This window comes from Harpia harpyja, chromosome 6 (genome assembly GCF_026419915.1).
Source record: "Harpia harpyja isolate bHarHar1 chromosome 6, bHarHar1 primary haplotype, whole genome shotgun sequence".
NCBI lineage: Eukaryota > Metazoa > Chordata > Aves > Accipitriformes > Accipitridae > Harpia > Harpia harpyja.
In genome coordinates, this window is record NC_068945.1 from 10,904,250 (window position 1) to 10,921,586 (window position 17,337).

At 36.9% G+C, this 17,337-nt stretch overlaps 1 protein-coding gene across 24 annotated transcripts in view; it reads right to left on the minus strand.

Annotated features, from left to right (window-relative positions):
- Nucleotides 1-17,337, minus strand: part of C2CD5 (C2 calcium dependent domain containing 5) — a 70,557-nt gene that overhangs the window by 52,893 nt on the left and 327 nt on the right. For 14 of the 24 annotated variants that reach the window (XM_052790470.1, XM_052790467.1, XM_052790465.1 and 11 more), the window contains exons 2-8: nt 17,180-17,289; nt 12,928-13,014; nt 10,846-11,017; nt 8,538-8,633; nt 7,807-7,962; nt 5,172-5,370; nt 2,420-2,571 (exon numbers count right to left, since the gene is read on the minus strand). In XM_052790470.1, the coding sequence (XP_052646430.1) occupies nt 2,420-2,571; nt 5,172-5,370; nt 7,807-7,962; nt 8,538-8,633; nt 10,846-11,017; nt 12,928-13,014; nt 17,180-17,269 (952 nt within the window). In that variant the 5' untranslated portion in view covers nt 17,270-17,289. Of the gene's footprint in view, nt 1-2,419; nt 2,572-3,536; nt 3,662-5,171; nt 5,371-7,806; nt 7,963-8,537; nt 8,634-10,845; nt 11,018-12,927; nt 13,015-17,179; nt 17,290-17,337 lie in introns of those variants that run through there. The other 10 variants (XM_052790471.1, XM_052790466.1, XM_052790464.1 and 7 more) reach the window with 2 other exon arrangements.

Here is a 17,337-nt window from a genome sequence, read left to right on the forward strand (position 1 = left end):
CCTCCAAACATATATTATGTCACATCAAAATGTATTACCTGATTAAAATATGTCATGCTTTTCATCAGCCTGATATTCTGTTAGTTTGCAGTGGCATAAAATATATCACTATTCACAGAAGTCATCGAACTTCAAACCAAAACAAGCTTTCTCAGCACAGAATAATTTCCCCTCATATTTAGACCAGGTATAGACCAGAACGGATAACACAATCACAATTGTATTTTATAAAAGACATTAAGGTAATATTCTCCTGGTTTGGAGCTACTGAAAACTAGATGTTTAAGTAGATCCAAGTTTCAGTCTCCTCTATTTAATTATTCATATTGTGAAATTGTGGTATCTGCACTCTTTTTCCAGGTTAGTCTCCATCTCAAACACATGAACACACTAGCTACCTGACTGAGAAATAGAGGAAAATAACGTCCTGCAGAAACATCAGAAAATACTTCATTTTTCACATCAGCCAATGTGAGTAATGGGTATCTCAAATTTGGTAATGTTTAATGTGTCACGTTTGCCTTTTTTTTTTTTTTTAAACACTAACATCACCAACTTTCACACTGAAATATTCCAACTCAGTAACAGTCTTAGGAAATGAAAACAGAGGTCTAAACATATACAGTGATTGCTAACAACAACATACTGAATTTAGTATATTATGGAAGTATCTTCTGCACATCATCAAATTTTTGGTAACAGGTGAAACAAATGACTCAAGAGATACTGTGCTTTTAAGCTATTAAGATTCAAAATCTAGCCTGTAACACTTAGATACAGAATTTTTAAATGCAACCAGCAAATCCTCTTAAGGCAAGTTTCAGTAGCAGAGTTAAAAGCTGCTAAAAAGACAGTGCTAGTAAGCAAAAGCATGCCCGCTGTTAGCTTTAATACTAAAAAGATAGCTAAAAAATATCTTTATATACTTGAAAAATCCCCCCAAAATAAGAGGTACTGATGACCCAATCTGTTTCAGTTCTGAATGAACTGACTGAAGAGGAGAGGGTCCTTCCACCTACGTAACATTGCCAGAGATTATATAAGGTTGCCGCTTTAAAAACTTGACAAATTCACAATGAGCTGCCACCTTCATGAATTCAGAACATTTACATCTATAAAGATGACCATCCATGTAACATTTAAATCCTTTACTCGACATGATTCTTACCACAGAAAAACTGATCAAAAGAAACAGGTTTCCAAATATTCAGTAAACCAAATACATTAATTTGTGGTTCTCCTACGTAATAAACATCCAGTTATATTTGTAGGTCCTTTAAACAAGTGACCACCATAAGTTATCCACAAAACAGTTATCATTTACACAAAAGGACCAAAAAAAAAAAAAAAGCGTGCTTTTGCTCGCTGTTTTTTTAAAAACAGGACAGAGAAGATAGTACTAAAAAAGACAGCTTCCTAATTGGGAACATTTTTTAACAGATATCTAGGGAATAAACTGGGTAAAATATTTAATATAACTGCATTCAAATGCAACATTTAACTTATCTGCTTGGAAAAATTCTTGAAAGGGGTGCTATCAAGAAGCTGAATCAACTGCTTTAATATGCTTAAAAATTGACTAGATTAGATGGAGACAAGAATGTTCTGAGCTTCAAATACCACAATTTAAAACACCATTTAAAATGCAACCAAACTTTTATAAACAATTCTGCAAAATAATTTGCCCTATGGTAGTAAAACTCAAGGCATAGGTCACATAATGGAGAATAAACAAACAATAATTCTTTGAGTTGTGCTGACATTACTACCAACATAATTCTAACCACAGACTAAAAAATGAGGAAGGAAACAAGTTGAAGAAATTATGATAGCCCAATGGAGAAAGAAAAATGCTTTTGAAGATGGCTGGAGTATAACTTAAGTTACTTTCAAAATGTATACCGTGTGTGTAAAGCCATTTTTGTATACCAAGGAGAAAAAAAAGACAGCAGCTGCTACATTTCTAGTATCGCATTTGCAAAGAGGAGTTAAAAATCAGAGAAATGTATACAATATACTTATAGCACAACACATTAGGCTTGATGACTACATAGTTTTAGTAACACTGTCCTTAACATACTGTGGTGAGAAATGTACTCCCATGATTTGTAATATGAAATGGAGGAAATAAGAAAAAGGCAATTACTTAGGACTCCCTTAATGCTCTCAGATGTTTTATTTCAACTTGAATACAGTTGTGTTACAAATGTCATTTTAATGTTATCCAGAATAGTGGAAATATAGGCAGGATTTAAATTTTCACCCTAAAGAAACCCTTTCAAGCTTGAGGGGTGCTGTCTAAAGTCTCCAATTTCCACATCATTTTGATAACTTAAATGCCAAAAAGCAAAAAGGGGTTGAATGAAAATATAAAAAGAGAAACACAAATTAAAACAAAAAGTGGGTGGAAGCGCCTTACCAGTTTTGGGTGTCAAACTCAAATCTGTGTCAGAAGAAGAGGACTGTCGACTGTAGGACTTGGAAGGTGAAAAGGAATAGGTTTGGTTTTTCAGAGGGGTGGAGGGTCCTGATGAATGAGTATTGGGATTGGGATCTTCATTGAAGGGAATCCTGCCAGAAGAAGGTGGAAACATATTCAGTAATCCTGTGCCAAAGGACCTGGCTGACAGCAGCATGATCCAAACACCAGGATGGGATTGGGGCAGGGCCAGCAGCTATTCCTTAGGTGCGAGACTGGGGATGAGGCCAGAGGCAAAGAAATGCTGTTTTACCCATTCAGCATTCTACAGATAGATGCTGATAATCTACAACAAAACAATTAAGCCAAATGAAAGGCATGAGATGTGACAAAAAAATTATATATATGCAAAAGAAAAAACTGAGAACAGTTTATGGCTTAAAAATCTGGTCAAATACACAATGCTTTGAGTTAGTTTAATAAAGAAAAAATGATTTCAAATTATATTTGTGTTTATACATATTCATACATTTATGTATACACACACATATGCATTTTAAGGGGGAAAAAAAAAAAAAAAATGTTTCCTTATCCTATAGCATCAGCAGCATGCCACAGCTAAAAACAGAGCAAAGAGGAGAATCTTTATGGGAACAACTATATTGACAAACAGTTCACTTATGCACAGATTGACTTACCTGCTCTCTAAACCCATCTCTTCCACAAATGGCACATACCCTTCCTAGAACCATTTTAAAACCTAAATACCATATCTGAATTATGCTTGAAAGCAATTATGAACTCCAATCAAAACATGTATGTTCCCCAGATACATCAACTTATTTTTACTTAATTTCTTAGGAAGTAAGCATGTTAAAAAGAAATGAAGAGTGTGGCTTTGTGGAAGAGACTCCGATGCATTTTCAAGAAACTATTGCCTTTGTTTCAGCAGCTGCACACAGAGTAGTTCTTCACTGACAATAGAAGGTGTCTCCATGAGAAAATGAGGGAGAAAAGATGGGTGGTACCTGCCTACACTGCCTGCCTGCCTGCACTTTGCGACCACTGTGCCTGTGGCCTGCCTCTCCCCAGCTCTTGAGTCTGAGCAGTCTCGTACCAGTGTAGATGAGAGTGGGAACAGACACAGAGAAGTTCTGAGTAAGTCGTGAGCCAGTAGCAGTGTGAATTGGGCTGTTGTGAGTCGAGCGGCATCCATGGCTTGGCGGATGAACCAGCGGAGACCTGAGAGAATTTGCAGCCAAGGTGGAAGAAAAGAAAACAATACATACAAACAGGTTGCAAAGTTATGTTATAAATGATTTCAGGGAAGTTTAGCTAGAGGAGATCTCTTACTTTAAGCAGACTCTAAGAATTTAAATTCCTAGCATGCAAGAGTCCAGATGAAATAAAAAGAGAGAAAGGAACAGCTTAAGCACTAGCTTGTGAATGTGTAATTGATTCTTTGGCAACAGGGCATCAAGTTAGTAAAGCCAAGAATAAGAAGTTTTAGTTGATTTTGCTGGCTTTGAGAAACATTCGGTTTTTCGGACTGAGGGACAATGATTCTGACAATAACCACCACCAAGCTGAATGTGGATTATTTGCGGGGTGGAATTTCCACATTTTGCTCCAGGGTGAAAGCTACCGATTTATTTATGAATGCTTCTTAAGTTGGTAGTTACCAGGTCCACCTTTTTTTTTTTTTTTTTTTTTTTTTAAATCACGACTGTTATTTTATGCTGCATTGTATCCAGAAGCTCTTTTGATGGCAAATTTTTAACTTGTCTTAATTTTAAACAAGCTATGATTTGAAATAGAAACCAGTAATTTTGAGAAGTCAGAGCATACCGATGCCTGCACAACAAAAATGCCTAATTACTATTGTAATGACACAACAGTTCAAGTTAATGAAAACAGCTAATTCAATTAATGCATCTGGAAACATAACACAAGTAGTAAACTTTTTGCTGCCATTTTTTCCTTCCAGAAATTGGATCGCTCTACCAAACAGAAAGTAACTAACTTATCCAAGCAACAAAGTAGTAACAATTTGAAGAAGATGGCAAGTATTTTTCTATTAATTTGTATGCACATTAAAAAATTGTATTCAAACTGTGTTTGGTGCTGCAGTAGATATAACAAAGATCAAGAAATTCTACCTCCCATCATAAAAAGTTTTCTCTGCAAGTACACTGTTTACCGATTTTGCAATAGCCCTACTTGTTTTGCAACAGTAAAAAGCAAAGCACACAAGAGAAGACGAGACTACTTCAGGGTCATTCTCTAAATCACTGACACAACTGTCTGAATTCAACATTTATCTTTTCTTACATGCTCAGCATAAATGCTCCAACCTGATTGTACTGAACTTGGAAAATCTTGAACAGAAGATATATCATATGAAGCCCTCACAAAAATGTTTATTGTACAAACACAGAGTCAAAGAACTAATTATTAGTTAGGAAATTGGTGGATCACAACCCAAGTATACATAATACCGTTGCTATGTAAATTCAAAAAAGTCATATTAAGTAAGGATTACCACTTCAGCTTCTAAAGAAATAACATAAGTAATCCAACCTAAAACACTTCAAAATTGTGGCATATAAACTGAGTTGCAGACAAATAAAACTACAAAAGAAAAACAAATTCCGGGGAAAAAAAGAAATCACACCAGTTATGTAAAACTGAATGAGTATGAAAAGAAGAGAGATGGAACTTGTTTCCCTACAAACTATTAATTCATACTTACTCCTTCATTTCTTTGGATGGGGAGTTACATGCAGGTAAAAATGCTGATGTGTTACTTAATTTATCCAATGTGCAGGCTGTTCCTATGGCTCGCACTACTAGTCCAGACTCTCCCTCCAAATCAAAACACTGCAAATAACCAACAACAGCATTTCCTCTCATTTCAAGCACCTTCAAGCCAATCTTCCTTTGCAATTCACCTACAAAACAAAAGGTAAAGAGCTCATAATTGCAGTGAACTTTCCCTATTCTCTTTTGTGGTCTTTGGCCTCTGCTTTTGGAATTGCCAACCCAGTCAGTTAAAACAGGTAATAGATCCAAGCTTACATAATTATGCCAAGCAGCTGGTCACAATCTCTGCCTCCTATAACATCATGTGATATTCACGATGCGCATAGCTTTTTTCCTTTTTTCTCCAAATCTATTCTGATTTCCAAAACGTTATTTCAGAAATGTTTTTCTCTTTTATTTTCATTAGTTTTTCCCTTTTTTACTTATTTAGAGAAAGAGATGATCAAGATGTGTGTTGAAACACACAAGTTTCTAAGCAGTCCTTGATACAGTTCACAACAATGCAGCATCTTTGAAATCCATATGGATAGGCATCTACAATTTTTTATTTACACTTATTTAAGCATATTTCAACCTAATTCATACTCTTTGCTCTTTTTAAATTAATAGTGTTTAATATGGCAGCCTCATCTACAAAACGTAACACCAAATAAACAAAACAGGATACCAAATACGCCACTCTCACTGCAAACAAAAAACTGCAATTTCTCCTCTATTAGCTGCACACAAAGACTGAAAGGCTGTAACTATAAGACAACGGTCTGCCATAGATGCTTACTTAGCAGGATGTTTTAAAAAAAAAGAAAAAAAAAAAGGTAATTGATCTATGTAGCTAGATTTCTTGGTAATACTCGGTGGAAAATATAATCGCTCTTCTGATGAAAATGAAAGATCTCCAAAATCCTGTTAACAAGCTGAAAAAGCTTCGCTGTCACAGAGGGTAACCTAACAGTCACAATGTCAATGATGTTAAGAAATCCAAGTGGAATGAAATGATCACTACTGCTTTCTAGAAGCTTGGATTTAAAATTACCAGAACAGGTTCCTATTGTAAACTTCTTAACAGAGTCTGAAATTATGCCTGTACTGGTCTTGAAAGATCTCCAAGATTGAGCTAGAGTATGAAAGTTTCCAGCTGAGTGAAAACTGCTATGGATTCCATTCAAGCCAAGGTTGAGACTGAATTCTTTTTTACATACACAACACATAATATGACACAGGTCTATGAAACAGTCTGGGTCATTCTCAGAAGTTACAGATTTCTTCAGGATTCTTTAGGTGTGGCCACCAGTAACAATGATTGCAATGTGAAACATTATATTACATGACATAAAACAGTACTGCTATGAGGTCTTTTGGGTGTTTTACTCTTAACCACTGCCATGAATAAAAATATTAATAAAATCTAGCAGAATACTTCCACATGTGCTACTTTATCCACTTTCACTATTTATGCAATGCAAGAGATACGCAACTGATACACTAGGGGAGCTATATTAAAAACCTCATAAAAAGTGAATTCATGTCAGTTATGACAATATTGTTTTTTCACATTTTTCCTCAAAACGTGGTGGCTTTCCTAATGAAGATACTGAGTAACATCTCCATGATCTCTTGCCCCACTTACTAAAGATCTCCATACATGCTTGCAAAACCCTACTCACTTTGTCTTTTAGTATCTTCCTTAAAACATAGCTGTATCTACAAGAAATCTAACAACATTAAGAGCCCATTAGAGAACTGAAACCACTGCCTATCATTCTAGTGGCTGTTTTTCATCATTTCTTTGTATTCCTCACACTTTCAATATTGTCCACCTCTATCTATTAATTGCCTCTTGTCTTCATGTGCAAGTACTCTACAGCAGGGGTGTTTTGTTCTGTTCTATTGGCGCTGAAACAGGAGGATCTTGGTTCACAATTGCTGTTCATAAGCATCAGTAATACACACACATATTAAAAAAAAAAAAAATCTGTGAAGATACTTGATACTGTGGAGACATCAACTGACTCTAATCACTGGTCTCTCCAGGAACTGCAGGTATGTCCTGCAGAAACAATGCAAGGCAATGCAGAAGTATGCCTGAGAAACAATGAACCTATCTTGACTTTGAAAAGATGGGATGAGTAGAATAAGTATTAATACACACTGTATCTGAGATTGAAGTATATGAACAAATATACACAAAGTAGTTCAAAGACGGTGGAGCAGTTTGTTATTTTAATTGTTTGAGTCAAAATTCTAGTAATACTGTTCATATGGGCTAAGAACATCTTCAAGAAAGTTCCACAGGTTTCTTTGACCTTCCTAAAAACAACCAACAAATTAGACAGCTGCATGGCATCATCAAGGAGGAAAAAAAAAAAAAAAAAAAGTCAGCCATACTGGCCATCAGTTAGGACAATAGAACCTTCGGAAACAGAAGACACTGTGAACTGAAAAAATAAACATAATTAATTAATAAAAAAAAAATCAGATACAATCTTGACTTAAGCAAGTCACGTATTTAAATGGTGAATATTTTTAAAAGCAGCAATCACCACTACAGCCTACATGCTAAATACCTGACATGAGTGAAATAAGTCTTTGTCTAGCCTCATTCGATGCCCTTGGTGTACGAATTCGGTCTATCCACTGGTATTCCGGGTCTTCATTAACTACAAGTTCTTCTACAAATCCATGAATTATTACTGCTCTGTAACACTTTGGAATAGATGTAGCTGTTAAAAAAAAAAAAAAAAAATATATATATATGAAAGATGTAAGGCATGAGTCTGAGCCAAGAATTCCAAGAAAAACATAAAATTACACATAAGAAGTGATGTGAATGATTGCAGAAAGTAATCCACACAATTTTCTATTAAAACATGGACATACCCAAGCAGTTTTGTTCTGGGAGACCCTGGAACACTGGTAAGATAACTGTCCAGTGCATCAGTTACAACATGTACCATTATGAAACCTTTTCACTTTGTGCCTCCTTAACAGGATATGCACCCAAAATAACATAATGTGCGAATGCACATGCACTGACATGCAACTTAAAAAAGATAAGGGGGGGGGGGGGGGGAAATCAGTTATTTACATTGTCTTGAAATATGAACACTAAAAATTCATTTTAAAAAAAGCAAACGAAACAAAACAATTTTCTGCATTTGCTACTGGCTTCAATGTAATCTCCACTGGGCTTATGCAATGAGCTGTTGAAAGAAGGGAAACTGACAGAACAGGTGAAGAAAGAAAAGAAGGGGGGAAAAAGGTTTTCTGTTCAAATAAACTTTTTTCCTCTACTTACTGCAAAAAAACTTGACTCCACAGGATGACTGCCTAAATCTGTTTAAATCATTGAAGAGATCTACTTTCACCACCACATTTATCTCTCCACGTATACCTATCAATAAAAGAACATGAAAAATTAAAAGCTGTGTCGGAAATTAATACAATACTAGCCCTATTAATTACTCCCTATTATTAGTAATTAATGCACTTTCTATTACCAATGAGTTAGTTTTTCTGCAAAGAATGTACTGTAACCCTGCTAGAACCGCTCGGTTCAACTGGCAGTTCACATGTCAATTCTAGCCTGGGCCAGAGGAGCAGGAAGATATTTCCTTGCCTCTTAGGTCTGCTGCAGAGACATCTCAGAGGAAGCTTCTAGTTCTGCCAAGCCTTTGAGGCTGAAGTTATGCAAGCAACAGTCCTCAAGTACCTGCTGCAACAAAGAGGACTTTCGGAAGAAAGATGGGATTGGGAAAACAGAAGCCATCAGCCTCCTGATACGACAGTAGCCGCCGCTGCTGCAGTGTGCAAATGCTCTCTCTGCTCCTTTGCCCTGGACCACCAATGTAGGAAGGGTATAAAATCAGTATCTAAGCACCGTGACTGTCCCAAGATATCCTTAACACAAAAGGTTGGCAGTACTAACTTTGAGTATAAATGCCTTGAAACTAGGGTCCTGCCCACATGAAAAAGCTCTGACCAACACCAAAAAGCTTCACATTTTCTCCTTGAAATGGTTTCAAAAATCACAGTAAAGTTACTCTCTGAAGTTTAAACCAATGAGAAAATTTATGGTTCTTTCTAGAACCACAAAGTGGCACAGTAAATGTTTGTAAAACATCTGACTATGAGAATAAATATATAAAAAATAAGGTATTACAGACTTTTTAGAAAAAGCTTAATTTTTGGCCACAATTAAATAACGGACTATTTCCTCAACATACAGCCATTCTTTTTTGATTTTTCCACTTACCTATTCTGAACTTTTTCTTCTTTTTGCCCACCCAATAACAGAATCATTTCACATATTATAGGTTCTGACACATTGAGGACTAAACTTCTTGATGTGTCTTCAGAAGCCTTTATTACATAAGCATATGACACTCAAACAAACGCATTAGAGTTGTAGATTTACTCTGACATTATTGCATTAAAGTCACCTAGATCTATCTTCCAAGATGCCAACGGAAAGAAGCCTTCAGTTACTATAACAGGAAGTGCCTCAGGTTCATATTACTTTTTTAAGAAAGCATCAATTACTGTTTCCCAAGGATCAAGATAATTAGCATCTACTGCTATGGCATGAAAATGTACGAATTCTGATTTTACTTAACAGGAAAAAGTTGTGAAATACTAACATATCTAGAAAAATACATAGAAATCTAATTCTCTCTGACATACAAGTTGTACACATCCTGAGACAACTGTTCACCTAGTTTAACTTCAAAATAAAATGTACAATAGGAAAACGTGAATAGAATAAAAGGATAAGTAACAGAAATACATGCAATATTTTTCAAAAAGCACTCTTCAATAAAACTGTTTTAAATATAAAAAATACTTTGCATCAGTTACAATGATCATCTACTAAATACCACGATTTCCCAACAATGATTTATAATTAGCTTTTAACATAGTTATGTCATTTAATTTACACTGGATAATGAACAAGGGTGGTAATGACAACCGCACAGATGTTCTGCAATAAGGTATTCAAGCAGCAAGCTAATTGCTGTAAACGACCTTGACTTTCTGGGACAAAAGCTGTGTTGCATTAAAATCAAAGGCAAAAATGTCATTAACCTCATTTTCTCATACCTGCAAGATATTCTGATGAAATGTACCTAGCACTGAGAATACTTTCTGCAGGGAAAAGGAATTTCATCCTGTATTTTATGTTGAAGATCTGTCACATCCTGTCCCTCCAACTCAAGTGAAGTTTATCCAACATCCCAGGAAGGCACACCCCAAGTGACTTCGGCAAAAGTATATTCTTTTAGTAAACACGTGGTAATAGAAGAAGTACGTTTGCGTCTTTTTTTTAATCTGAATTTTGCAGGAACTATTTTAAATACCCTGTGAAGATTTTTTTTCTACTTGTCACAAGATCTGTGGAAGGCATTCTGCCAAGCACTAGTCTGAACTACTAAGCCAAAAATTTTCTCATGCCAGAAACAAGGAAAAAAACACCAGAAAAGTAGCTTTCCAGCTCCCAAGGCTAAAATTATTATAAAATTCTTAAGACAGCGAACAGAAATTAAGCTTTTAAGAAGCAGACTACATCTCAAAGAACGTTGTTTTACTTTTAAATTAGCAAGTCTTACCATGAATAGTATCATAAATTGGGAACCATCCTGAAATAACTGTAGCTGCTTCACTATAGAGCAAAGGATCAATATCTATGTACACTTTGCCAATAGCATCGTTAGCACTGTAGGTATCATGATCAAGAACTGTGATCTGGAGAGGCTCATCTTGTAGCTCCTCATCATCCACCTAGAAACAAATATTAAAATGGAATCTGAGTATTTAAAAAAAAATGTTAGGAAACACTGCTGAAAAACAAATGCAAAAAAGAGGAGAGTTAGTTATGTACAGTGACCCGACACAGATAAATCTGTAAGTTCAATTTCCTGCATCTAAACAACGCATTCACTTATTTTGATTTTCCCCTTCACAGACTGGTGAGATCCTGGAACCAGCGTTATCCCTGGGAGAAGAACAAAAGAACAAGATTACAGTGATTACACATGATTTAAGTCACATTGCCTAGATTGTCTACCCATCTCCACAATACACATTTTCATAAAAAAAAGAAAATTTAAGATAAAGCATCTCAGAGTACTATTATACTCCTATAATAGTTATAAAGTTATGATTATTGGTACTCTCACCCTTCCAAACTGGTCAGTGGCTTAAAATAAGACAAGACATTTCATATAACCCGCTCTAAAAATTCAGTATTTCAGACATGCACTCTTCCAAATAAATGCAATAATCCATCTACAGATACCTCAACTATTTTTTAGGACAAACAAAGATAGACATTCTACAACTTTTTGTGTTGAACATCACAAACCAAGAATCAGGTTTGCTAAATGCAATGGGATGACTCACGTAAGTGTTTGCAGAATTATAACATCTAATCTTGCAAAAAGATCAAACTACACACACACACACACACTTACAATGTCTTAAGCAGTTAAGTGTTTTTCCACTCTTTGAAATGTGGAATTCTTCCCCCCTCCCCGCCTCCGCCAATGTTGCTGTTTGGCTCTTTTCTTTCCCAAATCCATTTTTCCATGCAAAAAGATAATTTTGAGATTTCTGTTACTGTCAAAAAACCTTTCTGTATGAACAGAGTTAACCCTCCACACAGATCAGCTCTTTCCCCTCCCCCCAAAAATGACCCTAGGAACTGAAAGATAAAAAAAAAAAAAACCCTGATTGAATTTCAACACCACAGTTACTACTTTCTTAATCAACATGGATTGCTCATTAAAAGATGCTCTTAATCAAGCATTCCTTGTTGATTAATAATCTGCCTAACCTTACTATTTTATATTTGCTTTAAAATAGTTCTAACACTACCAGCTATTACATCACTCATTACACATACATATATTTACAACCATGTTTATACTGTGATATTATCTTAGAACACTATAAATGAACCAGTACTATATATTCAAATGTTTTAACAATTAATTTATTCTAAATACTATTACATGATTATTTTTTTAAGGTAATAAAAAATGCAGTAACAAAAAAAAAAAAGAAGAATATGTAAACACTTGTTCAGGGCATAATGTCAAGACATCAATGAATTAGATGCAGGAAAGCACAAGCAATTACAGGAAAAAGCTGAGTATCCTCATTATTACGTAAGGAAATGGGAAAAGAAAGTGTCCGATAAATGTCGCCCAAGCTCTTTATTTTGTAATTTTCTCATAGGAATTCTCCATTTTCTTCTTTGTCAAGTGCATTATTTTTGCAACCCAAAGTAACATTTCAAATACCAATTAACTTTCCCTACTCAAAATTACCCCTTTAAAAAAACAAAACTGCACCCATACTGACATCTGAAAGCCTAATCCATAATGCTGTTTCCCCCCCCCCTTTCACCTCTGTCTTGTCTTTTTTAGTATTACTCAGAATAACATTTGAGCTGAATCCAATCTGGCAAGATTTTATCGTTACAAACAGTCCTAAAAAGCCAATGAAACACCTTTAGCAAACAAGGACTAACTGTAGATAGGTTTGCTGAAAAGGCTTCACGTGTATTTAAACAGAACTACAATTCACTCCTCAAAACTCATTTTCTGCCTGAAATGAAATTATTTCATCAAGGGTATCTAAACCAGAGCATCTACATAGATATAGGCAAACTCTTAAAAAATACTTACTTCAAACTTGAACCACTCAGAATTCCACTGAGGATTAAGTGATTTGGGATACACATCTGTCTTAAATGTTGTATTTCCAAATTTTACCTAAAAATACAAGCATTCCATTATTAATAATAAATAAATTTAGAAACTCTCATTAAATCTACACATGCAAATAAATTCAAATACAGATTTCAATAATATCAACAAATCCTCCTCTTTTCAGTGAGAGTGGGTTTTTTAATCAATTCATATATATCAGTAAGTACCCTTCCATGTATCAACAACACTTCCAATAAATCTCCCTCTCCTACTATTAAAATTGTTTCTTTTCCTCCTCAATCACTTGAGAGGTAAAAATATCACTTGTATTGGCTATTCAAAGTCACTTGGCATACTCTCTTTGCCTTCTGTTTAGAAATAATGTAAGCAAAAGTATTCCATCTAAATATTCATAGTTTATGTTCTATTACTATTCTTTCTAGGGTTTCTAAATCAGCTTTATTGACAATTTATAAAAGAAATAAAGAAATAAATGGTAACAATGGTAAATTTATTTCTTCAGTTTAAGAAATCTCCCCAGATACACACCAGAAAATAACTGAAACCATCTCCATTAACTGCAATCTTGGTGTGCTGGACACATATCCATAAATTCAGAGCAGCAAGGAAGAAGCACCTTATCAGTTTCTATTTTTTTCTTAAAATATAGGAAATTCCAGGAAGCATATAGGCAAAAAAGTTAGAGGGACTACATATCTATATACATAGCTCTGTATTTATCCCTGTAAGATTAAGTATTCTTCATACTTCTATTAATGCACCTTCAATCACATAATAGCCTATTTCAGGAATCTCCATTTGGTCTCCATAGGAGTCTATTTCAGGATGACCCCATTTGGTGGTGAGTTTTTTGGGTTTTGGTTGGTTGGTTGGGTTTGGGGGCGGGGGTGTTTGGTTTTGGTTTGGGGTTTTTTTTGTTTGTTTGTTTTTTTAAGTGAAACTGAATTTCTGTGATGCTGCATACATCAAGAAACCATGCTGTACAACGCAAGAGCCTTTATTTTGCTGCAGCTTTCATTCCAAACCATTTACCAACGCTTGTAGCTCTCTGAATGTTGCCTCTCAAAGTAATTAGTACTTCAACTTATATCAAGTATCTGATGGTACTTACGAATACCCAAAGTTATGGTTTTTAATTCATTCAAGGTTCTTAAGAAAATAATGAGTGTGCTGATATAAAAGAAATGCTGCAGTTAAATACAGTTGTGGATTTTGAATGCCATTTTCTTTTTAAAAGTCTAAATTGGATTTTGGAGACTAACTTTAGGCTTAGCTTTAGAAAACTGTATAGCAATTTTTTAAACACTTTTGCTCAATAAAGTATTAAATAAACACTTTGCACGTTTCAGTAATATGGTGATTATTCTGCATAGGTGCACACCCCAACTCTAAAGAGATTCTACGCTTGCTTAAGTACACCCAGTTCATTTAAAAAGCCTAAAGCACTGCAGAACTGGAGTTCACAGTGAGCTCTGCATATATAACCATATGCATCTCAGTCAACAGAACTCTGTACAGCATTTGTGACCAAAGAAACAAATAAAAAAACGGTGGGGCTCCCTATCTCATTCAATGAACAGTAATGCTTTTCAAAAAGAAGTTGCTTTACAGTTAAAAGCCAGAGTGGTATGAAAACACAGGACTAAGCAACCTCAGTGAAAAAATCATTTAGCTATCAAAAGGTGGATGCAACCTATGTGCATACAGAAAATTAACAGCAGTGCTACTTAGAAGATGTATTCACCTCACAAAACAGTATAATAAAGTGATACTGACACTAGTTTCAAGTGAGCTACCTTATACACCAGAAGCTGCCAAACACAACACACCCCAGAGCTCCACCCAACCTATTTTTACATGTTATCTAGGGAGTAAATTAGTTCCCTCGGAGCCCCAGGCAGCTATAACTGAACTTCTCCAGTAGTCAAACTAGTTCATTAAAGCTAGTAGAGATAATCAAGCACTACACTGTCGTCTGCTGTACAAATTCAGAAGCACAATTACAGAAGAAATTGTGCTAATTTGCTCCAGATCAAATATGCTGGCAAAATCCGAGTTACGCATAACCTGAGCCAAGTAAGAGCTCTAAAGTCTTTTCTCATTTTCTTTTCTAATTCTAGATTTATATTAGAAAATTTAACAAGGAAATTAAAGACTAGTGAATCAACTAGTATCTTAACATTACTTCAGCTTTTCCTTTTTAAGTGAAAATGTTTTGTAAAGGTTTTCAGCAACCTTGCACCGAAAAATAAAACAATAGTTTCAGTCTCAATTTATTTTGACATAAATCTCACCTGCTGCCTTGCCTACTCCACATGCGGAAAGAGTAGTTCCCACAGTCTTTCTAAGTAACAGTCCTAAGACCAAGGCCCTATCTATGTATTTCTTTAGCCTTATTTGTGCTAAGACTGCACATTAACCCAGCTAATCAAATTGATCTTTCTGAAAAATTTTATTTTCCTTTCTTGCTAAGCTAGTCTTTAGCCAGATGAATTTCCAAATCTATTTTGCTACACAGCTACTCAGACAGTGGGCTTGGTACAGATGGAGCTGGGTTGGGAACGAGCGACCAACAGTAGGAGAGAGCTGTTTCTCCTCAAGGCAGCATAAAAACAGGCCAAATGAAACTCATTAGAGAACTGTATTTCCTACTCCTGTTTTCCCTGTCTCCTAGTAGCACACATCAAGTTGCTGTAGGCTGCCTATTAATCAAATTTAAAATTACAAGAGAAATGTTTGTAAATTAAAAACTGCCTGATGAAACGTCTGAAACCAAACACTTAAATATTAAGCTAAATGATTGCCATTCATCTAATAAAATAGAACTGTGTACTATTTCAGCTCCGTTGAAAAGCACGAGAAATACATTTTCACTTTATTACCAATTTACTGTGCCACTAAGCGATGCACTTAATGTCTAATGTCAATCAAATTTTCAAGCACCCAACCAAACTAGGACTTATATAGCCAAAATCTATTTTGATCTTATCAGACTTTTCAATTTATACAGTTCTAGAAAAGCATTCTGTCTTCCTACCTCAATTCCAGTATGGTGCCAACCTCAATTACTTTTTGTGGTACAAGCATGCATTTAGATAGCATTCCATTTTTAAACACCTCTTTGCTTTTTCTGAGAGTATGATTTCTGAATCTATGGAATGTTACTGAAACGTTCTAAGTTATTCATATTGGAAATAATGAATCATAAAACAGAAGGATGGCATCAATTTATTTTACAATCCCTTCCTGAGAAACACCCTATATATTGCCTGTTAACTGTATGATTGTAAAGAAGTTTGAGGTTAGCTACTTTTGGTGCAATAAAGTGATTTAAACACGTAAACTATATTTAATATTTGTCCAGTAAAAATACTCTTCAAAAATATTTTAGCGTTTCAAGTACTTTAAACAGTACGAATATCGGCCTTAAAAGTAAAACCTGCACAACCGCTCTGCACTTCACATATGCAGAGACACAAATGACTTAAACGCTCTTTTTTACTACTTCGCCATCCTGCTTACAACACGTCTGTCGAATCCCGACATGGATTCCATTTAGCTGCCGCACCAACAAGAGCCATTCAGTAACAACCCTCAGCCAAGAGAGGCTGGAAAAGAGCAGAGCGCTTCCGAAACGCCACTCAAATTCTGCACAGCTGTCCGCTAAAAATCACACCCAAGGGTAAACCAGAAGCCCCTTCAGAAACATCCCCGCGGACACGGACACGGGCTCGGGGTGCTCCCTGCCATTTCCGCAGCCCCCCGGCGGGCCGTGCTCGCCCACCCGGCCCCGGCCGGGGCTGGCCCACCCTCCCCGCGCAGGAGGGCTGCAACCCACCCAGCACCTCTCCGGCCGGGCCCGGAGGCACGAAACGCGTCCCGGGGCGGGGCTGCTGAGGCGGGCCGCGGCCGGCAGCGTCCCGGACAGCGCTCCGCGGCAGCCTACGTGACCGCGGCGGCACTTGTCACCGCAGGGCGGGCGGACGGACAGCGCGGGGACGGGACGGGACGGGACGTCCCGGGCGGCGGCGGTAGGCGCTCCCTCAACCCACCCCCCCCCACGCCCATGGCCGCCGCGGCGGGGCCCGGCAGGTGCCTCAGGCGCGCGGGCCCGGCGGCAGGTGCGCGGGCCCGAGGCGCGAGCCGCCCTCCTCCCCCCGCCGCCCCGGGGTACGGCGCCCCTCCCCTCCCCTCCCCTCCCGCAAACCTCCACAAAGGCGTCGGTCAGGTCACTGGCGCGGTCCATCACCGGCAAATGGCGCCCTGCCACGATTTTGACCTTCAGCTTCCCCGGCATCTTCCTCCGCCTCCCCCCGGCTGCAGGGAGAAAACAACAGCGCGTGGCCCATGGAGCGGCACGGCACG